The 12293-nt window shown below is 41.1% G+C and overlaps 2 protein-coding genes across 2 annotated transcripts; both read right to left on the bottom strand.

The window, feature by feature from the left end:
• Positions 1-772: 772 nt before the first annotated feature.
• On the bottom strand, positions 773-7282 carry tlr8a (toll-like receptor 8a). The gene is made up of 4 exons (XM_074695340.1): positions 7265-7282; positions 2706-5788; positions 999-1111; positions 773-913 (listed from the first exon to the last, which is right to left on the bottom strand). The coding sequence occupies exons 1-4, from the start codon at positions 7265-7267 to the stop codon at positions 882-884; spliced, it is 3231 nt and encodes a 1076-aa protein (XP_074551441.1). The 5' UTR covers positions 7268-7282; the 3' UTR covers positions 773-881.
• A 348-nt stretch (positions 7283-7630) lies between these two features.
• On the bottom strand, positions 7631-11006 carry LOC141808096 (toll-like receptor 7). The gene is made up of 2 exons (XM_074694456.1): positions 10992-11006; positions 7631-10837 (listed from the first exon to the last, which is right to left on the bottom strand). Exons 1-2 carry the CDS (start codon positions 11004-11006, stop codon positions 7691-7693), a joined length of 3162 nt encoding a protein of 1053 aa, XP_074550557.1. The 3' UTR covers positions 7631-7690.
• Between the last annotated feature and the right edge of the window lie 1287 nt (positions 11007-12293).

Genomic DNA, 12293 nt, shown 5'->3' on the forward strand with positions numbered 1-12293 from the left:
AGTAGGAAGCAGCTGTAGCTACAGCTGGAGGCAAGCTGGGGAGGGACCGGGGCTGAAGTCTTGCTCAGGCTTGGTGCAGCTGCAGAGAATGAGCTTTTGGGTACAGGTTCAAACATGGCTGCTAGGTTGGTTAAAGCGGGGTGTGAAACTTGATATTGCTCCCAAACCTTTCATGCATGGGTTTGCCTATAGGAATATATTTTTGGAATGACCAAGATAGTGTCAAATTTAGAGATGGTGCTTTTTCAGAAGGTAAGGAAATGAATTTCAAAGTAAAAAAGTAGCCCCTAGTTTACCTCTTTAACCTATGCTTTGAGCTATAAAATCTGGGCGTTTAGCAACTTATCTATCAAGTGCACGAGCAACCAAGTTCAGATGTGCATTAGATTTAGAGATATAGTTTCTAAGCCCATCTACAATTAGAGCAAGCTATTTAAGGTGTAGATGTGTAGATTGTCAGAGCTTTTTTTGGTCATTTAACTTGAAACAGAGCTGCTCAAGATTAAAATCCAAATAACTACAAAGCAGAGACAGTCAAGTCAGTTAACTTTTTTTTTATTTTGCATATTTAACAAACTTGCACATTCCAGATTTTTATTTTTTGTACAAAAACACTTAGAATTCACATGTGGCACAAGCAGGGCTACAAGTCCCCAGGTTTTGGACCCTCAGTTGTCTCATGACACCTCCCATTGGCAGCACCACCAGCAACAGATGACTGACCAGGCACCCAAAGCTGATGTGAAGCCACACTTCCTTTCTGCACACAGGGACATCCGGGTAAGTGAGCGGTGTTGGGGCTGTTTTTATGAAGCACTTAAACTCGTTTTAAAAAAATGGCAAGGCTTGTGGAATGTACAGTGCATAGGAGGATCCGGTGATCATTGTGCATTTGACTTTTCCTGTTCGATGGCTGCAAGACAAAAAGAACAAAGTTGTATACTTAATACAGAGAAAGGAACAAGGAAGTGATGACCATCATGAGGTGCAGGACTTACTTTCTTTAGTTGGTAATGTGTTCTTTTCTTGAGTCTCCGTCTTCTTCAGTTTGGACTTGTCAAATGACGCGACTTCAGTGATGTCTGGTTTGTCTGCCATGTCTACAGAGGCTCTACAACACAAAGAGATGCAGAGACTTAATTATGTCCTTAAGGAGACACCTGAGAGAGCATGTGGACAAGTAATTACAGGTCAGAATGAACAGATTCCAGTTTCAAAGACTGTTGACAAAACTATGACGCAGGAAAAACAGAAAAGGAGCAGAAAACAAACATGCTTTGTCACGCAGCATGCATTAGATGAAAGGCCTTTCCCTTTTCTCAGCACCTGACTTGTGAGACGCTTTGTGTCAGTTGGCGAACGCATGCAGCTTGAGGGACCACCGCCCTTTTTAAGCAATCTAGATGAACAGCTTTCAACTGTCCTAAGATCTCTCTGAACAAAAACACCTGAGACATGACAGGGCTTAACATTTGATGGACAGTTGGTGGAGTTTTTCCAACAGAAAGGCAAAAACTGGAAACAGGTTGATCACAAAGGGACACCAAACTGATGTGTAAACGTTTCCGTGTGTGAACCGTTGTTTGGAAAAACGCCAGGCTTCCTCACTGTTGCTCATTTTTTTTTCCAGTGCGTTCAGATTAAATCGCCTTATCCATGTTTTACGCGTCGGACACCGTTTGGTGTTGCACCTCGATCTTCAGTAACCATGCACGACACCCAAAAAACGTTCACGGAATCGTCAAAAAGAGAGATGGTACAAAATTCCCTATTTTCCTTAATTTTATCCAGTAAACATTAAAATAAACTTACCGGAGTTTGAGTCAGAGGAATGACAAGCTGCACTTCTCACTGGAACAGGGAGAGTGGAGTGTGGAGCGTCAATCTCAGTATAAATACTGCATGGTATGCAAATGAGCGCGTGACGTAACGCATTTTCCATACCCTGCCTTTATTTAAAAAAAAAAAACATATAATAACCTTATGATTAATAATAAGCAAAACATTACTTTGCCTTAAACTTCATTTTGGAATAAAATCAGTTAGGGACTTATTTCTTCAAAATCGATTCATCTGCGTCACACCAGGTTAGCGAAATTAGTCTGATATGCTCCTCGTGGCTTCCGTTGAAAAGTTTAGCATCATATGGGGGCTTCAAGTGCCTCAATGCAAATTTAGGCAACAGAAAAAATTAAGAGGGGAATTCGAAAATTAGTGGTTTCGTTTTTAACTTGCTGGCAGCAACTGTTGAAACTGTACGAGAGACGACCCCATGTGGACAAGTAACGTAACTACCGGGATGTTTCAAAGACGGAAGCAATGGACGGAAGTCATTGGACCTATAGGTAAGAGTAGATCAATGTGGTTCCGTCTGCTGATTTAATTTGTTGCACTACACTCTTAAAGTGATAGAGAACGACATGTAATTTGTTCTTAGATTGTTATTTTGTTAAATGAACGTGTCACCTTGCCACAGTGAGTTGTTATCAAAGGGATAAGCAAGTTGAAATCATGCACACAGCAAAACGACCCTTGCCTGCACATGCTGATTTATTCACAAACCACAACATTTGCAAACAAATTACAAGCAATTCAGTACATTTATCAGTAAAAAAAAAAACCCCATTAAAATGTTGACAAAAGGCTTTAAATTATACGTTTTGATGAAAAAAAAAAACAATTCTGAGACTGCTCATCACCCTCAGTTGTTGGTGAAGTACCTGGAATAAGTCTTGTTGTACATCACTTGGTTGTCTACTCTCACCACACTCCTCAGGTTCTGCCAAAACCAGGGCTCTGCAGCAGCTGTTCTAGGCCACTCCACAATGCTCTTCCCACACAGTCGCCTCCTGAGGCGCAGGAAGTGAGAGTGCTGCAGGACAGGCTCCAGCATCAGCAGCACTATCACGTCCACATTTTCATCAAGCAGTCGCTGGTGGGCCAAATACATCGCCAGCTTAAAAGCCCCTGTATTCACATAGCTCCGTGTCAAAACAAACAGAGTCTTTCGACTGTATCGGATGCTCTGAGTGAGGTTGTCTATCAGGGGGACTCCTGGAGGCCAGTCACGTTCCTCCAGACACAGAGGAAGGTGCTTCTCCCCTTCCTCTTCCAGTTTCACTCGCAGATTCTTCAACACCCACTCAGACACGTGTGGATCTCTGGTGTCATAAGTCACAAAGACGTCATATGCACTGCCAGGTGAGTTCAGAGACGTGTATCCTTTTATCCTAGCTTTCACGTAGTGTAGGATATAGGAGGCATCCCAGTAAAACAAGTGAACAAGTGTTGCAACAAACATAAGAATGATAATACATGAATTAGTGATAATGTAAAGCAAAAATGCATCATTGTCATTCACACACTCATTAATGTCAAAGTTTATCAGAGGTTGACCTTTTTGATTCACTGGTGTGTCACATGCCACATCAGTGGTCAGTCTGGGGATCTTAACATCAGTGTCCTTGATCCATAGTATGAACTCGAAAGAATCACAGGTACACTGGAACGGGTTATTCTGCAAGAACAAAGTCTTAATCTGACTTCCAGGTAACATTTGGTACGTAGATTGGTTGATGATGCTCAGTTTGTTGCTACTAAGAATGAGCGTCTGAAGGCTTTTTGCCGCACTTAGAAATCCACTATCCAGCTGAAGAATCTGATTATTACTCAGGTCAAGGACCGTCAGAGTGTGCGTGATGTTTGAGTTTGAACCTGTCACATTAGTTAAAGAGTTGAAGCTCAAGTCCAAAGTTTCCAGCTGAGGGAAGTATCTCAGTTGATCCCATATAAAATCACTGAGTCTGTTGTGACTTATGATTAGCGTGGTGAGCTTGCGTGGTAAACATTCATAGACATGGTGAGTAATCTTTGTTATGTTGTTGTATGATATGTCTAAAATTGTGAGATTAGTAAGATTGGTGAAAAGATTCTTGTATGATTTTTCGTTTTCCCCCCAAAGAGTGCCGAGAAAATTATTTGTGAACTGAAGTTCTGACAATGACTTGCTGTACATGCGTTTTGTTGTTAATGTGGAAATGAAGTTAAAGCTCATATTCAGCACTCTAAGAACTGGCAGATTTTTTGTAAAATTCAAGTTTAGTGTTACCCCATAAGCTGTAAAGAAGTGAGAATTGTAACTGAGATCGAGAACTTGTAGTTTGTCCAGTTCTTTGAAGGCGTTGTCATAAGCCAGATCAATTTTATTATATGACAGGTCCAGGTAGGTCAGATTGGGCAGCGAGGTGAACTCCGATCCATTAAGTGCTTGTGAAAATCCATTCCCTGATAGGTTGAGACATGAAATATTCCCAAAGCCCTCAAACTGCTGTGGAGAAATGAAGAAGATATTATTTGAGCTGAGGCTGATCACTTGTCCAGAATCAAAGCACTCCTGTTTGATAAGGCCGTGTGTCAACTCAAATGTAGGCTCTTTTGGACGTTGATCTACGAGCGGTGAGACGGAGAGGCCTGACTCCTCCTGACTGTATCCATCGCATGACAGATAAAAATTTCCCACTGTGGTCGGATACAGCCTGTTTAGAGCAAGGTAAATCAGTTTCAAGTGGGAAAATGTTTTAAATATTGAAGGATCTGAGTGAATAATGAAATTAGTCCCTAAGTTTAAGGCAGACAGATTTTTCAGCTCATACAGAGGACGCAGTGTATCTGGCCCAATATTTTGGAAGACCAAACCCTCCAAGTGCAAAGTTCGAAGTGACACCAGAGATGAAAACTCTTTAGCAAGGCTTGTTTTTGTAGGATAGTACCTTGGCCTGAAGTTGAACGAAATATCTAATTTTTCCAGCTTAGGGAGGTATTGAAGAAATGTTGCCTTTGTGGTAATTACATCAAATAAGAGGTTAAATCCAAGCAATAACACCCGAAGCTTTCCCAAGCTCTTAAACCAGGAAGATTTCAGGTAGGTGAGGGAGTTTCCTCCCAAGGAAAGATCCTCAAGTCCTGTTAAACTATGAAAAGCGTTCGGATGGATGTCCATAGAAAGGTTGTGGCAAGGGACACAAGGATATGGAGCATTGTGGCATCGTGGACAGTTCCCCTGTATATGCAGTTTGATCAAATTTGATAGCCCCAAAAAATCATCTTCAGAAATTCTCTCTATTCTGTTTGTGCCCAACTTTAACCTTTTCAACGACTGGGGTAATCCTTTGGGAACTTCTGTTAAGTTGTTGTAGGACAAGTCCAAAACTTCCAGTTTGGTCATTACTGTAAAACTGTCCTTATCAGCTGTGGTATATTCCCCACAAGGGTTCCAGAAGTAGCAGTTTCTGGATAACCATAGCTCTGTCACGTTTCTTATGCTGGTTAGGCCTCTCTTTGTCAATCTGATTATCTTGTTTGTGTCTATCTCAAGGATTTTTACACTGTCCGGGAGATTGCCAGGAAATTCAGTGAGACGGTTTTCTGCCAGCCTCAGTGACCGCAGATTTGTCAGATTTTTGAAAGCATCTGCAGGAATGATCAGGTGTCCCCCCTGGTTTGCAGAGCCAAGATCGAGTCGAGTCAGGTTGGGCAGGTGAGGAAATGAACCCACAGTAATGTTCTCTATGGAGTTTTTTGACAAGTTGATCTCAGTTGCATTACTTGTTATCCCATAAGGTACTCTGCGCAGGTTACTGTCCTTACAGTCGAACAGGATATAGGAGGAGTTGTATGTTGTGACCTCACATGGGAACTGCGGTCTCATCCACTCAGGTTTCGTAGTGACAGGCTCACAGAGATGATAATACAGAGTGAGCAGCAGGAGGTGTACCCAACATCTGAAGGTCTGTAGATAACAATGACACAAGTCAAATTAAGTAACGTAGTAAACACCACTGTCAGTCACAGAAATTTGTCCTAAATGATGAGGTGCTAAATGCTAAGGTGTGTAAAACTGATTTGGACCTTAAATTGGATTTTGTGTTTAATTAATTCATTTCTTTTTTTTTGATATATTTTCCCATTTCTTTTAAAGTTTATTTAACTTCTGTTTAAGAAAGACCTGAAAAACTGTGAAGTCATCCTTATAGGATTTGTGAACCACTTTTATCCAGCAGGTGGCAGCAGTTTGCTATGCACTCTCATTTGTCTGCTGCTCTGGGTTTATGATTTACATTTTAGGATATGCAACCAGACTGTGCTGCTTTTTCTCAATGACTGTTACAACCACAAACTTAATTTTGTGGTTATGGTTAAAAGCTACTTGTGCCTGTGTTTCAGTTAATGGTTGCTGTATTCTCTGTATGCTTTCTGTCTTCATAGTTTTATTTTCACCTTGCGTGCATGTGTATTTTGGATCCTATTGAGTGCTCCCTTTTGAAATTTCTTTGGTGTTTTAGGCTGTGGTTTGGTATACAGAACTTAGGTGTTAAAAAAAGGTGTTTACTAACTAAGCTCAGTATGTCAGTTTGATGCCTGAGAGAAAATGTCACACCAGTCCTTCCTGTAACACTGAAATAACATACTCATGACTTTAAGCATTACTGTGATGCTAGTTTTTTTCCTTAACCTACCCTGAACATCAGATTTCAGTCCCAGTTTTCCTCCCAGTTTGTAGATGTCACTTGTTTTAAGTTTGACACATTTGATTAAGATGACGTTTTGTCTCTAAAACAAAGATATGGGAATTTTTTCAGTGAGAGGAATGTAGTTTCATATTTTTACCAAATGGAAGTATTGTTGTTAACTTTAGCTAATTTTTCCTGTATGAGTTTGAAAAGAGAAGGAAAGCACTTCTCTAAAATTGGTCTATCTGTAAGATATGAGAGAAAATATATATGTGATCAAACTGTATGAATTATTTTGTTAAAAATCATATGTAGTCAAATTATTCTATCCCATTGAATTCCCAGATTCCTGAGCCCTAGTTTAGAAATTAAAGCTGAGTCACTGAGTTACTCATTCTGTATTTTAACGACTTCCTTCTGATTTGAATTGAAGCTATTGAGGTTTATTTCTAAAAGGAGAGATGCACACCTACTTTTTCATGTAGTTGTGGGAGAACTTTAATGAACATGTACAAGACAAACCCCCAAAAGATGTTAACTAGTCCAAACAGAGTCAATTTGGTCAAGAATTAGTTGGTATTTTTTACGTTTTTCAAACAACAACACAAAATATACAATAACATGAACCAAACAGTCATAAAAATGTAAATACACGCATATGAAAAGAGCAAAATGTACATTTTAAGTTCAAAAAGAATTTTTGCCATAGACAAAGCTCAGCTTAAAAGTAAAGAACTTGTTTCCGTTAAACTTACCATTGTGCACGTACTGTTTTGGTTCCTGAACCAGCTTAAATGATAACTTTGAAAAGCAGGTAAGAAAGTTTTATCTGTGATGTTCACTAACAGACAACAGACAACAAAAAGAGCCCTGTGCTTCATAAACCAATCAGAGAAAATATGAACTGTGTGTTTCACACACAACAGTTTGGCACTGAGGGAGTATGCGCGTGAGGAAGTGCATCTGTTTCACTTCCTTGTTTTGACATTCACCTGCAGTGTCACTGACCACTCATTACAAAATGGAGATAACTTTTCAAGATGAGTTAAAGGAAACAGAGAATTCAAACTTTGCTCTAACCTTATACCTAACATATTCAGTTTTTTCCTTCAAGGTTTACTATAATGTTCAGAGAAGACCATTTAGACTATTTAAAATCAGAGGAACTGTTCATGTTCTACTCACAGAGTCTCTTTGAAGAGATTGTTGTATTGTTTGTGACTCTCTGTTGCTAATACACTCCTCAGACTGAACCAGAAGTACGGCTGAGCCTGAGGGTTTGAGGGCCACTCCAGCACAGATCGCTTGTACAGCCTCCTCCGTAGTCTCAGGTACTTGGAGTTGCACTGCACTTTCTCTAAGAAGATCAGCACAATCACATCATCCTTTTCATCCATCAGTCTCTGGTGGGCCATGTAGAAAGCTGTCTTGAAGTTCCCGCTTTGGATGTACCTGCTGGTGAGGATAAACACGGTCCTCTTGCTCTTGTGGATGCTCTGGGAAAGGTTGTCGATCAGGGGGCAACCAGGGATCCAGTCCCGGTCTTCTAGACACAGCGTGAGTCGACGATCTCCGCAGTCCTCCAAATTAGCGCACATTTCTTTCAGCACCCACTCTGACACAGCAGAATCCTCTTTGTCGTATATCACAAAAGCATCATAGACGGAGCTTTGGGAGTGCAGGCGCATGTAGCCTTTGAGCTTGGCTCTGCAGAAGTGGTAGATGTACCAAACGTCCCACAGGAAAAGGTGACTGGAGACTGACAGGGTGAGGAAGCTGAGGGTGAGGGATGTGGTGAAGATGTAGAGGATGATGGACAGATAATGGTGCTGGCAGGCCAGCAGGTCCACTGAGAGGACAAGGTGACCTTTTTGTGCCCCTGGGCTGTCACAGATGACATCTGTTGCCAGTTTTGGGATGGTCACGTTGGTGTAGTTGAGCCACCTGATGAACCAAGTGGCATTGCAAGTGCACAAGAATTTGTTGTTGTTCAACAGCAAAGTGGTCATCTGTTTCATAACGTCATCTGGAAAGTTTGATTCATCAATGTAAAGTATGTCATTAAAACTAAGATCCAGGTGTTTTAAGTTGGTGGAGCCCTTGAGGAAATCTGGCGTGAGTTGTGCGATTCGATTCTTTTGTAAAATGAGCTTCTTGAGAGTTTGGGTACAGTTGGACAGCATGTGTGGAACAGTAGTTAGTCTGTTTCCACTTAGGTCTAAAACTTGTAAAGAATGTAGAATCTGTAGTTCCTCCCATGCAAACATTGTCAGTAGATTGTTTTTGATGTAAAGCTCAGACAGTTTGTCCGGCAAACCACTAAACACTTCCTTTGGAATGAAATTGAGGTTGTTATGAGATATATCAAGCACAACCAGATTAACGAGTTTCTTGAAATAGTTACAGTATCGTGTGTCTCCATCTCTCCATAGTAAATCTAATCGGTTATCTCTGAATTCTAACCTCTCGAGAGATTGACTCTCCATTTCCGTGTTGGTGGAAGTGGAGATCTTGTTATGGTTCATTAGCAGAATCTTGAGGTTTTTCAAATTTTTGGTGAAGTTCAGCATGTGAGTTACACCCTCTGACTCAAAGTAATGGTTGTTTTTACTTATATCCAAGATGACCAGACTTCTCAGCTCTTGGAATGCGGTTGAGTAGAGCAGGTCCAGGCGATTCGAGGAGAAGTCGAGGTATTTCAGATTAGTCAGATAGGTGAATTCAGAGCCGTTTAGGCTTTGGCTCATTGCATTTCCGGATAAATTGAGACATCTGAGCTCCTTGAGATTTAAAAACCGAGAATCCAAAAAGAATATGTTGTTTCTGCTCACGTCCAGAGTTTTGCCAAATTGACTGCACTGTTTCTCAACAAAAGATGTGATGACTCCAAGTTCTTTGTCTTTGTATTTGCAGCTGCGTGCGTACTCATCATATCTGAAGTAATGAATCTCTCTCACTTCCTTATTTTGGTACTCTGCAGAAGCCGACATGGGAGACCAGAGCAAGGGCCCCACCCCTGAAAACCCAACAGCTTCCAGGCCCTCAGAGGGGGAAGATATTTTGTTGTCAGACAGGCTGATGATTTTAAAGCTTTTTAGCTCCATGAGAACACTAAGGTTTGCCATTTTTATAAAGTTTGTACCCAAATCTACCACCTCCAAGTGTTCGAGCTGTTTTAGAGGAGCAATGCTGTCGGGCTGCAGCTGCTGAAACACAAAACCTTTTATTCTGAGAACTCTCAGAGACTTCAGGGAGGAGAAACTGCTGTGCAGTCTCAGTGTTTGCGAGTACTTCTGAAGCTCATAGTTAAATGAAAGGTCAAGTTCCTCCAGTTTGCTCAAGGAAAACGGGAATGTGGTGAATGCTAATTCTCTTGCTAAAAAGTTTGATGAGAGATCAAGTTCTCTCAGCTCTGTTGTCGTTTCAAACCACTCAGACGGCACGTGTGTCAGGGAGTTACTGTGCAGCCGGAGAGTCTTAAGTTTTGTCAACATTCTAAAAGCCGCCCTGCTGATATTGAGCGGGGAATCATTCGGGCAAGGCTTGCATGGGAAAGGAGCATTGTAACATCGAGGACAGTTGCCACTTATGTCAAGAATCTCGAGGTCTGTTAGATTTTTAAAATCCTCATCAGTGAAGCTGGGGATGTTATTGTTGTAGAGGTACAACTCCTTAAGGCTTGGTGGGAGTTGATGTGGAGTATAGGATAAGTTGTTGGACTTCAAACTCAGCAATGTTAAATGTTTAATCTGCAGAAATGCACCTTCCTCTATCTCATAGGATTTATTACAAGGGTTACGGAAATAGCAGTTCTGACCCAGGTAAAGCATCCGGATATTTCTGATCTCAGAGAGGTTAGCTTTAGAAATATCAACGATGTGGTTGACTTCCAGACTCAGCAAGATCAGATTCGATGGTAAGCCTTCAGGTATGCTGGAGAGCTGATTCCCATCCAGATACAGGGCCTGCAGATTCACCAGGCTAGTGAAAGTACCCTCCTTTATCGTCACACCCTCTGTGCACACCCTATTCTTGGGGCCGATTTTGATGGGCACACAGTTGCACCTCATATCAATCTCAGTCAGGTTCTCCAGGCCGTGAAAAGAGGTGGAGTTTAAACTAGGAATATGATTAATGGTGAGCGTCAGATTGGTCGTGTTCCCGGGGATGCCAAAGGGGATTTCTGTCAGTCTCTTTTCAGTGCAGTCCACTGTCAACACACTCCCGTTGTTGGATTCTTTAACGTTACATGGCAAAGTTTTGGGGTAAGGAACTCCAGCTGTCGATGGAGAGGGACAGCGCCACAGATCCAGCCACACTATACACATCTGAGCAGAAATACAGAGGGTGGAATGCTGTTAATCAACTTCCCCTGATAAGAAATTACACAGTTGGTTTAACAAATGATTAAACTACTCTAAATCCCTTTCTTTAAAGTTAATATCTGCTGGATGCCAGCATCTGAAAAAAATAATTACTCACCAAATGGAAGAACATCGTTCACATGAGCATTACAAGAAGTCCCTCTGTGAGCTCCGAGTTGAGTCAAGTGCGAAGAGAAACATAACATTAATGATGGGTCCCAAGGTGATGAAAGTAACAGATGGCTGGGCAAGCCCATTTTGTGTATAATTAGCCAGCATCACTTCCCTTTTGTCAAAAACCACATACATTAATATCTTCAGAGCTTTACTTGTTGAAGACAGCTGCTTTTTGTGATGTGGTGCTTCAAATGTAGTTCCTGAGAAGTCTCCATGATGAGGTTTGCTCTGGAGTACCACATCATCATGATCAAGGAGAGGAGTTGAGAAGTACAATAAAGAAACACACCTGGAGTTGTGGGTGATTCAGGGGGCAAAGAAATGGAAGGGACGGTTTCATTTCTGATTGGCCTGCACGGGAAAGTGAAACCTAATGCTTGAGTTGAGGTTTACCAGCTCTTCACAAACATACTATTCTAGCAGCATGCAGACTCCTCATTTGTTCTGTGGATACAGTGTGGTTTTACTGCATAGCTGTCAGAAAAAAAAAAAAAAAACGCTTTTAAAGCCTCTGTGCGAAATATGTATTTGATGTTGACTGTAGTGACATGTTTGGCTATAATCTGTAGTGTTTTTCTAGTTCTTTTGACGCTGTTTTCCCATGAGCGCTTCTGCAAACTGTCGAAGAGATGTGACTCTTGCCAAGAAATGCATTTGTTTTGGAGAGCAAATTTCAAAGACAACTTTTTTTGTTTGTGTAACATAGTTAACTGCAGTTGTTCCCAACTAGTGTGGCATCACTCCTTAATGAAAAGCCATGACCCAAATCAAGAAGAATGTTCATCTTAAAAAATTGATTTGATGAAACAGATGGTGCACTGTGAACCTGAGATATAGGATATTAGAGCCTGCCAACACCACCCGCAAAAATCAAGCTTTACGAACAACCAGCAGGTGGCAATGCTCAAAGGAGTGGTATTCCCCTTTACATAATTTTAGACCCATTTAAATTAAAATCAGAAAGTGTATACAAGGCACACACATAAAGTAAATAAATCCAACTCTCAACGAGAACTGGTTTTAAAGAGACTAAAAAATATGTAGCATTGGCATACTGTGAAATGTATGCCCACTTTGAGTCACAAGGCATTACTGCCACCTACTGCTTTGGAGTGTAAATAGACGGACTCTGCACAAAAAATCCCTTTAAAAAAAACAACAAAAACACAGGAATTTTACCTAAATTAACTTTTGTTGAAAAACGTGTGAATTGTCCAGTAGACATGTATCTGCTGCATAGCTC

This window comes from Halichoeres trimaculatus, unplaced genomic scaffold (genome assembly GCF_033239565.1).
Source record: "Halichoeres trimaculatus isolate MK-OKI-2021-1 unplaced genomic scaffold, fHalTri1.1 fHalTri1_scaffold_19, whole genome shotgun sequence".
Classification (NCBI taxonomy): domain Eukaryota; kingdom Metazoa; phylum Chordata; class Actinopteri; order Labriformes; family Labridae; genus Halichoeres; species Halichoeres trimaculatus.

Coding starts and splice junctions, on each gene's coding strand:
- tlr8a (XM_074695340.1), bottom strand. Junction 1,112..2,705: donor TCCAGGTACTTCACCAACAA/CTGAGGGTGATG, acceptor TTTGTGTTGTAG/AGCCTCTGTAGACATGGCAG. Junction 914..998: donor CACATTACCAACTAAAGAAA/GTAAGTCCTGCA, acceptor TTTGTCTTGCAG/CCATCGAACAGGAAAAGTCA.